Below are 13,305 nucleotides of genomic sequence, written 5' to 3' on the forward strand. Positions count from 1 at the left end.
AATATTTATGGGGTAAAAAATGACAGGACCAGATCCCTGACTGAATGTGGTGGAGGGTCAAGGATGAGGCATGCAGGGATGTCTATGGCTCAGGTGACCAGAAAACAGGGTTGTTTTTTAACTTGGAGAATCCAAAAGAAGAAGCAGGTTTGGATTCAGTGGAGGAAGTGAAAAATAAAAATGAAATGAGTCTTGGGCCACTCAGTGGTTGAGCATCTGCCTTTGGCTCAGGTCGTGATCCCGGAGTCCTGGGATTGAGTCCCACTTCAGTCTCCCCGCAGAGAGCCTGCTTCTCCCTCTGCTTACATCTCTGCTTCTTTCTCTGTTTCTTGTGAATAAATAAATAAAATCTTCAAAAAAATGAAATGAGTCTTAAGCATATAAAATGTAACGACTGAGGGAGAGATTCACGTCCAGTCCAGTAGGTCTGAGGATTACTGTTGCTCCCTTTTGTTAAGTCCATTGTCCTTGAATACTGCATAGAGTTAGCACTTTCTATTTAGTAATAAATAAAACAACAATTTTAAGAAAGAATTAACATTTACCCTCATTTCATGAGTCCCCTCAGAGATTTTTCTCTGTTCACTTATAAATTCTTTTTGTGTATTTCTTAAAAGTTGACTGTTATGACTTTTAATCGTATTAAAATCTTTTTTTTCTGAACACAGCATCTTTTTATCTTGCCCGTGGATAGGTCATATAATACAATTCATTTTCTATGTCTCTTCCTTTTAATTATTGCCAGCATAATTTCAGCTGCTTTTGTTGAAAAGTGATTATTGACCTTATTTTCTCCTTTGACACTCTCTTTCCATTTCTCGTGGGCTCTATCTGATTATGTTCCAGACTCCTTAAATAAGTCATTCTGAAACAATTTGTCATGAATAAATTATTTTTGGTAGTAAATGATATTGAATCTTAAAGAAAAACTGTACAATAAAATGAATTTAGCAAAATTTTGTCTCTACTAGTAGAACTGAAATTTTTTCATAACAGGAGTTCCAAAATTGTAAATCATCAGGGCCATGTAGGTAATGTAGTAGATAAAAGGGGGCTGAATATAGGAATTCTGGCATTTTGATGCTGTCATAATTCGTGTTCAGTACTAAAGATGAAACTTGGCCAGGGAGGCATTAATGATCAGTGGGGAGTGTGGAAAGCTGGAGAGCACAGGCCCCAGATGAAGGGAAAGATATGAAGGGAAAGGTATGTTAGTGACAGGGGATTGATCCATGGAGGAAGGCAGATGATCTCTTTCAAGATTTTCTGATTTTTCAAGAGAAGTAGAAATCTAGATTTTTAATTGACGTCTACTGATCTTATCAATGTTGGCTCAAATATTTAAAAAATACCATTCATAGTTATGGGTTGAACTGCATCCCATAAAAAGATATTTTGAGTCCTAATCCCAATATCTTGGACATGACCTGATTTCAAAATAGGGTCTTTGCAGATGTAATCAAGTTAAGATGCATCATCAGGGTGGGCCCTAACATGGTATGACTGGTATCCTTGCAAGAAGACAGGAGAGAAGCACACAGGGCAAAGGTCATGTGAAGGAGGCAGAGACTGTAATGGTGCCTCTAAAAACCAAAAAACGGCAAGGACTGCCAACCATCGCCAGAAGCCAAGAAGAGAGCATGGAACAGATTCTCCCTCAGTCTTGTTAACTTTTAGACTCCAGAACCCTAGACAGTATATTTCTGTTGTTTCAAGCCACACAGTTTGTGGCACTTTGTTACAGAAGCCCTAGGAAATTAATAAAATAGTAAATAAACATGCCTGTGAGTTTTATATACAGTCTACTACCGTGTAATATTAGGTAATTTTGTTACAGATTTTAAAAACCCTGGAATTTGCAAAAAACAAAACAAAACAAAACAAAACAAACTTTTTTTTTTGGCTATACTTGGCTAGAATATGGCAAGCTGATTTGTGTCGTCATCAACATCGTCATTTTCATTGACATTGCTATTAGCACAACAGATGACCAGGAGTTAAGTATTTAAATTTATTCCCTCAATAAATATTAAGTAGTACCAGGTGCCAGCTACTGGGCACGGCTCAAGAAGTAAAACTGTGAGTAAGAACAGCCGTTTCCTTGAAGAAATTGACCACTATCACAGTAGTTGCCATATAGAACAATGATGAGAGAGCATCTCAGAATGCTACAGGAAGACAGCTACAGGTCAGGGAAACCATCCAGTGGTGATGTGCACAATTTAAGTGTGTGTGCCTCAGGAGTGAGATGTAAGCAGATCTGTCTTATATCTCAGTATACATATAACAGAGCTGAGGTTCCAACCCAGGACCTCTGACCCAAATTCCTTTTTACCTCATCACACTACTTTGGTTTTCTTCATCTGCAGAAATGGGGATAATATTCCTTTCAGCTTTCTTGAAGAATACATTAGACCTCTGGAACACACTGACTCTGTGTCTTGGCAGAACTTACTAGTGCCCACCAGATTCTGGTTCCCACCTGTCCTGGATACGTGGAGGACTATATTTCCCAGATTCTGCACACTTGGCCACAGCCACGTGACTAGTTCTGACCAATGGGTCACAGCACGGAAGAGCCAGTGTGCCATTTTCCATGCTCTCTTCCTCTGAGGCTGGGAGCCCGGAGACCATGTGTTCCAGATGGTGGAACTGCAAATGATGACGTTTCTGTCAGCCTGGGTCTCTGAGCAATTATCAGAACAGGACCCCTGCCAACCCATGATGGAAATAAATCTTTGCTTTGTTACACTACTGGGACTTGAACGTAAATTTTTTACAGTAATTTATCTTAGTCTATCCTGACCAATGCCGTAGTTCATAATACCTGCTCCACAAATTTTCTTCTTTCTTTTAACAATAATTTAGTTCACAGGGTGATAGAAATGACTTATATTTTTAAAAATATTAATATTTAGGCATGTATTACCTAGCTGAATTTAATATATTCTTATTCCAGATCCTGAGACAAACCAAAAACCGCTTATGATAGTTAAATGTGTCCTAAGACTAGCTGAAATTGAAAAAACCATTTGCTGTCAGAAAAAAGTCACCTCTCATTAAAGATCATTTCTCTCATTCCTCCAAACCAAATTATTTAAGCTTAAAAATAGCAAAAGGACCTTATGAAAAAAACATATAAATGCTAAAAATCCCAGCTTGAGGTTTCAACCACTATTCTTAACATACCTTCAGAGGGTTTTGACTGTCATTACTACAAATAGAAGACTTCCAGGAAGGAATTATTCAACAAAAAGAAGTCTTTTATTTTCTCTACAAATTTGGGACATCAGGAGAAAGATGAGAGTAAATATAATTCCAAGTTTTCTGCTCAAACAAATCTAAATGCTTCTGTCTAGCATTCAACGTCTTGATGATACGTTCTCATTTGCTAACTAACCGCATTTCCCACTATTTTCCCCTAACATAGAGTCCATTTTAATCAGTCTCCTCAAAATCCACAAACAAGCCATATTCATCCTTTCTTTATGCCTTTTATCCATTTGCCTGAAATGCCCTTCTCTCTTACTTGGAGAATGAGCTCTAGGTCCACTTCTTATAGTTGTATTTTGTCCTCTAAGATTCAGTGCTTTTTGTTGCTGGGGTTGTTGCTTTTATTTTACCATTTTATATACACAAATATATAAATAATACATAAAAGCAATATACATAATATTATATACAAATACATATAGAGAGAGAGGAGAGAGAGGAAGAAAGAGACATAATTTACATATGACATTATATTAGTTTCAGGTGTACTAGATAACAATCTAATATATGTATATACTGTGACATGATCACCCCAACAAATCCAGTTAACAACCATCGATGCTTTTTAATGCCTAGTAATTTTGTCTCTTATCTGGACTCTAAGTTCTCTAAGAACAGCAATGATTTTTTTTTTTTTTCACTTCACCTCCATATCCACAAAGCTTTAACACAGTACTGAGCACACCATCAGCAGTAAATAAACACTTCCTGGTTGATTGGTTTGTGAGTGTATGTGGGGATGGATGGATAACGAAGTCTGACCAGGAAGGACCGAAATTGAAGAGAATCCAGAACGATTCATGACTGAAGTCAACATTGGTGTTTGGGGAACTCCAAAATCATCTTCCATAGTTTAATTTTAGAGCTGAGTAGTACCAATTAGAGACCATTTGACAGTAAGCCTATCAAAAGTGAAAAACTCTCTGTTTGGGAATAGCTCTCGATGGCTGGAGAAAGAGGGCCTAAATATGATGCTAGATCACATTTAAACATGAGGCCTTGCATTCTCTGCTGTTGCCTCCACTATGAGAAACAGATAGATGATCACTGTATGCATGATGTCATTTCATCAAAATTGTCACCTAAGTTATAGCACAAGACGTTTTATGAAACAACGGGGAGTTTCAGTTAGCTAATAATCGTGTGATACATACTCATGTGAAGTGAAGTTTCTTAGCACCAGTAAATATGAGCATTTAAGATATTTGGGGAAGTTTTCCTCAGTTGCCAAGTTGTATACTAGGCTATCCTGTATCTGTTATGATTGTTGTTTTCAGATACGGAATGTTAAACTAGGTGTTGAATTTCTAAAAAGATGACATTCCTAAAAAGGAAAGGTCACATCGTAGACAGTGCCATGAACTGAGCTGCTTGAATGGAAGTAGAAGAGGGAGGGCTTGAGGTAGCCGTGAAATTGAGCTCAACTGATTAATTTGTTAAGTATTTCTTGAATGCTAGGCATTGTTCTAGGCACTGCTGGGCTACAAGTGATCAAGACAGACTTGTTCTCTGCAACCACAGAGCTTATATTCCATTTGGGGTGGTAGATAATGAACAAATGAATGATCAGAGTAGATTCAGACAGTGATATGTACAATGAAAAAACACAACAGGATGATATAACAGTGTAGTAAGGAAAAGGGTGGCTAAAAAAAGACCCGGGGGGTGGGGGTGACACGAAGCAGAGGCCTAAATGACACAAGGGACTAGCTTTACTGTAATGTAGGGAAAGAATGTGCCAGCAAAGACCTTTAGGCTGGAGTGAGCTAGTATGCTTGTTTGAGGACAGTAGAAAGGCCAGTATGATGGAAGTATGGCAAAGAAGCCATGTGGCTAAGATGAAACAGCAAAGGATGGGAAGGGTCAGACCTGTAGGCCATGGGATGGAGTTCAGGGTTTAATCTGACTGAAGATTGGACCCCTCACTTTTGGCTTTATCAATTCTGGTTGTAATGTATATAATCTGCTTTCATTGTGCACCTGTTCTTAGGGTGTAGCTTTAGGTCCATATTCCCTCCTTTCACTTGTCCTAACTGCTGTTCTGAAGAATCCACCATCTTTCAAACAGGAAGATTTAATGCCTTTGAGGGATTATTTGGAGAAAATATACACCCTCTGTAATAACCCTTCCTTAAAAAGTATAACTGTTCCTTATGTGTCTATTTTGCAACTAATAGTGTACCAGTTCAGAAACAAAAATCTAAATATGAGAAGCTTTATTTCCTCTCTTATGGTGTTGGTGCCAGGGACAACTTATCAATGTGTCACAAGATCTAGGGCCCTCAATACTTTAAGGGGATCATAAAAATGTTTCAACTTATCTTAAAATTGAAAGAAGCAAATGAACTTTTAGGTTAGAGAAAATGAGTAATATTAATATGTTCTATTATATTCATTTTTATACCAATGCAGTTTTAAAATGTTAAATATTTTTGATGGAAGAAACCCATAAAGGCAGAGTGCATAGGGCCCATGAAAGTGATAATACAGTTCCATTGGTTCCTATATAGTAATAGATATCAAAGTACTCTTTACTCTTAAATATAATTATTATTCTCTTAGAAAAACATTTTATTTTGTTCATTCTAGTTTATTGATTTAGTGAACTTAAACTATTTGAATAGTAAACCCTTTTTTTTTTTATAAAAGCTTTAATTTATTTATTTGAGAGAGAGAGCGCACAGAGGGAGAGGGAGAAGCAGATTCTCAGCTGAGCAGAGAGCCAGACATGGGGCTCAATCCCAGGACCCTGAGATCATGCCCTGAGCTAAAGGCAGATGCTTAACTGACTAAGCCACCCAGGCACCCCAAGAGTAAACCCTTAATAGTGAAAAAATTTAATGTATCTCAAAGATGCATATTAACTTATAAAAATATATATCTACTAATGTATTACCATGTTGTATGAAATAAAACACAGTTATAGAAATAAAATATAAAGCGAGATTAAAGATGAAATAATGTTTAGATAATTTTTAAAGTTATTAATGATATATAAATGTTTAATTTTTTAAGATTTTATTTATTGAGTTAGTTTAGAGAGAGAGCACAGGGGTAAGAACAGAGGGGGAGGGAGAGGAAAGAATCCCAAGTGGACTCTGCACTGAGTGCAGAGTTGATGTGGGGCTCAATCTTATGACTTTGAGGTCATGACATGAGCCAAAACCAGGAGTTGGATGCTTAACTGATTGAGTGCCCCAGGCGCCCCTATAAAATGTTTATTTCTTTTAAAAAAATATTTATTTATTTTAGAGAGAGAGTGGAGGAAGGGGCAGAGGGACAGAGAGAGAATCTCAAGCCAGCTCTGCACTGAGCACAGAACCTGATGTGGGGCTTGATCCCACAACCCCAAGATCATGACCTGAGCCAAAATCAAGAATCGGACGCTTAACTGACTGAGCCACTCAGTACCTCTAAAATGTTACTCTTAATAAAATACTGATAATTGTTTTTAGTGAAAACAATGTAAGTGAATATGCTTAACTTCTATAAAAGCCTTCTTCTTACATTTAGTGATCTGAGAATCAATTTCAGCCTTTTAAACCTGGTTTTAAGGACTGACATAGATGAAAAGATACTTCACAAAAAATCTATATATTTCAATGGAATGAGTACATCAAGGAAAGCACTTAGGAAACTCTGATACTTGTTTTTCAGTCTCATCTACCAAATACGTAGACATCTTGTTGAAATTCAGCAACTTGATAAATGACACAAGGGAGTAGCTTCTTGAGGACCAATCATTTGTTTTTGAAACCTGATCAGAAGTTGTTGCACTGTTATACTTATAGCAATGTGTTCAAGATTCAGTGAAATCATTGTACAGAATATTTTTAAACAGATTATAAAATGTTATTTTTTAAAATTAAGAAGCTATTATGAGTATAGAAGACATATTTGTATCTGCTATTAAAATGCAGCAAAATCACATAACAATGGAAACGCCTCTGAAGATCCATTTTTTAAAAGATTTTATTTATTTATTCATGAGACACACACACACACACACACACACACACACACACACAGAGGCAGAGACACAGGCAGAGGGAGAGGCTCCATGCAGGGAGCCCGATGCGGAACTCTATCCCAGGTCTCTAGGATCAGGCCCTGGGCTGAAGGTGGCGCTAAACTGCTGAGCCACCTGGGCTGCCCTGAAGATCCATTTTAAAAATATTTTGCTATATTAATGAGAAACAGTGAATCACTCATTATTAAAACATCAACTTAATCTTGATGGGATGAATTAAAATCTTTCTTTTCTCAAAAAATATCTACAAGGTAACATTCTATTGAGGCCCACTTATCACTGCAGCAAAGTTCAAATTTGGAGCACTTATTTAATGTGTAAGAGAAAAATGTGTAACCTATCTTTTAATTAAACAATCATTTTAAGCACTTCAACAAGAAAGCCAGTGAACTTCTTTGTATAACAAAATGAACATGGTCATTGTCCTCCTCGTTATAAAATATTTAAAGGTTATAATACTTAGAATAAAATATTTTTAAATTCACTTAATGGAACAAGGAAATTGCAACACATGGCAAAATACTGAAAGGGAACCCAAGAAGGATGGAGTAATTCTTAAAGACCTTTGGATAATACCATATACTATTGATATACTTTACACACATCATATGATCCATGCTTTCTTGATAAATACAGGCAATGAGGGTGACAGTGTAAATATCTATATTAAAAGATTAATACAGCTTAACTTATTTTCTATTTTTCAGATAAGAAATAATTACAAATAGGAGATTTGATATTTTCACCTTGCAATAATGAATTATTAGACTCTGGAGACCATTCTGTTAAATTTCCATTGGGTATTTCTCATCTTTTTTTGGTTTAATTTTTATTCTACTTGTCTTCTCCTAACATATTTACTACGACATCGATTCCTTTTCTTATTTTTTGCCAATCAAAATGTTCTTTAAAAATGACAACAAATCAACACAGAGATTACAATTTCTAAATGGTCTGTGCATTTACACAGATTTTTCTCTGGTTCTCCTGTCAGTTGAAGTTAATAATAGAGATTAATTGAAGAAAAATTCTTTCTGTAATTGAAAAGCAATTTTCTAAAGCCTTTATTATTCAAAAAGAACTAGGCTAAATTAGCAAAATATATTCAGAAAGCTATGAAATATGCACACCTTTAAGACGAAACAAAACAAGTTTTGATCTTGAACAATAAAGATACTTTTTCACTTTTTGTTTACTTATATAAAAGTATTACATACTGAAACAGTAGAAATATGTTGTATGCTTGTCAATCGAAAATATCTGTAGATAGAATATTATTTCCATGGCTTTAACATTATGAAAGGATAGAGAAGCAAATGTTACTTATGTCAAATTGGAAATTTTTAAAAAGTAAAATGAGATTATCTAATTTACTGACTATAGGAAACCAGAGGGCAAAGGGGGATTAGCATTTCAGAGACAAAATATTAGAAAGAGTACGTTAATAGCTGAGATAAAGTCATTCTATTGACTATTTTCATTTCAAAGTCTGCTATTACATCAATTGCTAGTATTTCAATTCACATTTGAATCAAAACACTGCTTAGAAGAATATGGCTGAATGTTTTAAGAATTTACTAGGAATCCATTATCCATTAGTATTGCCTATTACTTGAATTCAAAATAGCGGGAGAAAATTTGGCAAAATAAGGCAGCTTTGAAGTAGCATTGTAAAATAATTTTTTTTTTTAGTAAATGGCCACAAAAAAATTCTATTCAGCTCATCAAATTTGCCTTGGCCTAATCCATATTTACCAACTTACTTCCTCCCAGCTATTTTCATCATTTTCTATCATTAAACTAAGACAGTAGTTCTCAGTCTTGAAACCAGCAGAAATAACCCCCTGAGGGAAGTAATAACTACCTACCTCTTTGACCGCGCCTTCTCTGTCTACTTTGAGGCTTCTTCTTCCTCCTTCTGCACCCGAAATGTTTCTGACTGAGGTTAGTTCAAGTCTTTACTCTTTACTTTTCATACCCTTGCCTCTGATAATCGCATTTACCCAGTGATCTCAATTATTGCCTCCTAGCAGAAGAATCCTCAGCTAGCTGACTCTAGCTGAGACTTTTCAAGCTACAGGCTCACATTCCAACTTTCTGCTGGTCACCTACATTTGGATGCAGTACAAACAATACACATGTAATGTCTACAAAATCAAATGCATGGTCTTCCTACATCATCCTCTTGTTTCTGTTAATGCTCACGGAATTCCCCTACCTATGTTGCTTTGAGACTCGGTTCTTTGAATCCTTTGTCTCCCCTCTTACTGCCATCACATGCATTATCTTTAAAAACATCTTAACTAGTCTCCTTACTGCCAAGTGAGAAACAGGTAAATTTGAATTATCATTCTGAAGCATGGCTTTAATCATGTTCCATATCTTCTTTAAAAACTTTGTTTGCTTCTGATTACTTCTAGAAGGATGTTCAACTTCCTTAATCTGCTATTCCAGAATTTAATGATGTGTCAGACTTCTCTGGATTCATTTCCTACCATTCTATCACTTTTAGTTATACACTAAAGCTGGATTTTATTACTTTATGTTTCTCCAGTATAATATGCAATACCTTGCCCCTTTAGCTTTGCTGATATCTAGGGTTTTTAAAAAAGATTTTATTTATTTATGAGAGACAGACATAGAGAGAGAGAGGCAGAGACATAGGCAGAGGGAGAAGCAGGCTCCATGCAGGGAGCCTGATGTGGGACTTGATCCCGTGACTCCAGGATCATGCGCTAGGTAGGCCAAAGGCAGGCGCTCAACCGCTAAGCCACCCAGGCTTCCCGCTGATATCTAGGTTGAAATGCTGAACAACCTTTAAATCCTAGTTCAAATAAATCTTTTCCAAGAAGCTTTACCTGATAGTGCCAGCTTAATTGTGATCTCTGATTTATTTAGTTTGATTTATTCCTATGGGTTCCATGATGTAACAGAAAGGGTTTGGGCTTTGAACTTCTCTACATCAAGGTTCCAAATTCATTCTTTAGCTTTGTGACAACAGGAAACTTATTTAACTACTTTAATTAATTTTTGACATCTATAAAATGAGAATACTACAGCCTACCAAGAAGTTCAAAAGAAATTGTGTGATATAATTGATGCCACCAAGAGAGAAGACAATTGAGTGGCTACTTCTCAGTGGCCTACGAAGATAGAATTTTCACTCATTCATATTAAATGCTAAGATAGAATTTTCACTCACTCATATTAAATGCTAAGGACCAGGTACTCTAAAATAGAGAGTAATGAACAAGATAAATATAGTCCCTACCTTTGCAGGACTAACAGTTCTAGAGTCTAAATTCACCTCAGACCCAAGTCTAATCTTCTACTTTGACCTGAAATTGATTGTATTAGTAGATATGACTCTTGCTAAAAATGTCTCTAACACTGACATATAAAATCAGAATAGTGGCTTCTTATTTATATTAAAGATTGCAACTGTCCGACAAACTGACTACTTGACATGGTTTAACTGGTAGCCACATGGAATTAGAATGAGAAGGGGGGAAAAGACTCAAATCTTTGATGGTCTTGGGCTCTAATAGCCAGATGGGGCGATCTTTCAAACAGGAAAATAGACTTTCTTTCTTCATATATGTATATGGAGAGATGGCACCTGGGATATCAAGTCAAAGGAAGCTCCTGAATGATACCCATCTATTTTCCTCAGCTTCCTAAAGAATTTGCAGACGACGTTCCCAAATTTTCCAATGGATCCTACAGGTAGGGATGGAAATCCCCGGTATAGATCTCTGCACAAGGTATGTCTCATAGTAGTTCTCTCGTAGTTCCAATGTGTGTGTCTTCTCAACGTTGGTGTCTACTGACTGTTCTTCATTTGGTTTGAGATCTTCCTGGTTGGTGGTATGATGACTGATTTTCCAATGAAAGTTGGAAATCTTGGGCATTATGTACAGGACTGTGGCTCGAATAGAAGCCTTCTGTTGTAGCCGCTCAGAACACATCCCACATAGCGCATGTGACTGTACAGCTCAACACCCTCTGTTGTCACCGAAGGAGCACTTAGCCATCACAGGCACATCCCTCCCACTGGAGCCGCATCACAGAAAGGGCCGGTCCCTGACGGGAGGCAGGCAGAGTCCAGGGGGAGAGCCAGTGCTGTGTGATGGGATGTGGGAGGTGCTCTGGTGGGAACAACCACACGCAGGAGGGTCTGGTGCTGAGCATGGACGTGTAAAGACTCAGTTTATTGTAAAACACGAGGAAATAGAGGCTCATGAGTCTGCAGACATGCAGATGAAACAGACGTGCAGAGGAGGGAACGCAATGTTTGCCACTCCCCGCCTGGGGACTGCGCTTGCCCTGCGCTGGCTCCCCTGTCACCGTGATGGGGATGTGGATTTACAGGGAGTACATGTGGGGTTCAGTCCTGAATCCAGCTGCACAGCTGAGCACGGCTGTGCTGACGCCACGGGCCTTGAATGTGACGCAATGTGCAGTGGCTGACACCAACAGTCCCCCGGCTCTGCCCTTAGGACACCCGGTAATCAGACCCACAGATCTACATCCCTGTGTCCAGGCAGTATAGGGAAACACCACACAGAAAGGCCACTCTGCAGAACAACTGGATGCTTCGTAGAGTCAATGACGTGGGAGGAATGTTCTAGAATCAGGAGTCAAAAAGGTGGAGACGTAGCAGCCAATGAACTGTATAAACCCAATTAATCTTATCCAAAAATTCTACACAAGACAGTTTTGGGACAATTGGGGAAATCTGCATTCGGATGTGACACGTTCATTACTATCAGTTTTCCTCAGTGTTATGTGGTATTGTGGTCACAGACAGGGGCCACCTTCTTCTGTAAGCCAACCCCACACGGATAGTGTTCCACATACGTACACGCACGGACATATAGGCAGCCAGGTCCCCGTGTACCACGCGTTCAACTTTTGTTCACGTGTGACCTTATTCACTTAAAGCGGGAGAGAAACAGCCAAAAAAAAAAAAAAAAAAGAAAAGAAAAAAAGAAAAAGAAAACCCCAAAAAACAAAAACGAAAAAACTCCACCAACTAAACATGACTCTCGTGATCTTACTTTCTGTGTTGGGCATTCGTGCTCTTGATCGTCTGCTGTGGGTCCCAAGGGCATCTCTCCCCGGCTGCTCCATCTAAGGCACAGCCGCCCCCGGCCCCAGGATGCAGGCGCAGTGTGGCCCCAGCCGAGGACTCAGCTGTGCTGTGCGTGATGTGCCCTGTTGGATTCCTGTGCACAGGTCCGGGCCAGACGGGACAGCAGAGTCTACACTGATCCGCCCAGTCAGTTTCATTGTGTTGCGCTCTCTGGCCTGCTCAGCCTTCGCCCATCAGTGGACTGTCCTAGTGAACGTGTGCCCCTAAATCTGCGGTGGCGGCTTTGGGTTCACAGCTCCTGCCTCCTCACTCCCCAAACCACAAGATGTGTTGGAGGAAAATGGTGAGAAGCACATGAGAAACTCCCAGCGATGCCGACGGTCACATCAAAGTGCAGCGAGAGGTCAGGCTACCTGCCACAAATCCGGAGCTGGTCGTGGAGCCAGAGAAACACAGAGGCAGCAGGACAGTCACACGCCATCCTCCTCTACCGGTTAAGGAAATTAGGCTTCCACCTTCCCCGTTGGGGAGTGGACTTGCTTGCGATGGGAACACGGACGAGGGGACCAGCTGGATGCCACGTTCTGGCTCACGGCCCGCCTGTGCCCCGGGGGTCGGAGTGGGCACAGGGGGGCCTGAAGAGGACAGATGCCAGAGTGCACAAAGCTCCTGCCCGCCCAGGGCTGTGTCCCTGGATTCCTGCCGCCAAGGCAGGTACCCCAGACAGAGTCAGGGGACACCTGTGGGATCTCGGGTTCATGCATGTGCATCTGGGGCCCATTGCCCGAATCCTGTGGGGTCAGGGTCCGGGTAGCAAAAGCAGGGCTGAACGACATGATGTCTAGCTCTCCTTCAGGTAAGAGTGGACACGGAGGGAGGGACCGTGGAGAACACGGAGGGAGGCTGT

General features: G+C 39.2%; 1 protein-coding gene and 1 long non-coding RNA gene across 6 annotated transcripts in view; one reads left to right on the top strand and one right to left on the bottom strand.

Annotated features, from left to right (window-relative positions):
• LOC144304951 (uncharacterized) overlaps positions 1-13,305 on the bottom strand; it is a 65,717-nt gene that overhangs the window by 39,937 nt on the left and 12,475 nt on the right. The window contains exon 1 of one of the 5 annotated variants that reach the window (XR_013371951.1): positions 2,483-2,720. The exons of the other annotated variants lie outside the window; for them this stretch is intronic. This is a non-coding gene — a long non-coding RNA (uncharacterized LOC144304951). Of the gene's footprint in view, positions 1-2,482; positions 2,721-13,305 lie in introns of those variants that run through there. 5 annotated transcript variants of the gene reach the window in all.
• GRB14 (growth factor receptor bound protein 14) overlaps positions 11,021-13,305 on the top strand; it is a 130,335-nt gene continuing 128,050 nt past the window's right edge. Inside the window, exon 1 of the mRNA XM_077883618.1 lies at positions 11,021-11,067. Coding sequence (XP_077739744.1) covers positions 11,036-11,067 — 32 coding nt within the window. The 5' untranslated portion in view covers positions 11,021-11,035. The remainder of the gene's footprint in view (positions 11,068-13,305) is intronic.

This window comes from Canis aureus, chromosome 34 (genome assembly GCF_053574225.1).
Source record: "Canis aureus isolate CA01 chromosome 34, VMU_Caureus_v.1.0, whole genome shotgun sequence".
NCBI classification, from domain to species: domain Eukaryota; kingdom Metazoa; phylum Chordata; class Mammalia; order Carnivora; family Canidae; genus Canis; species Canis aureus.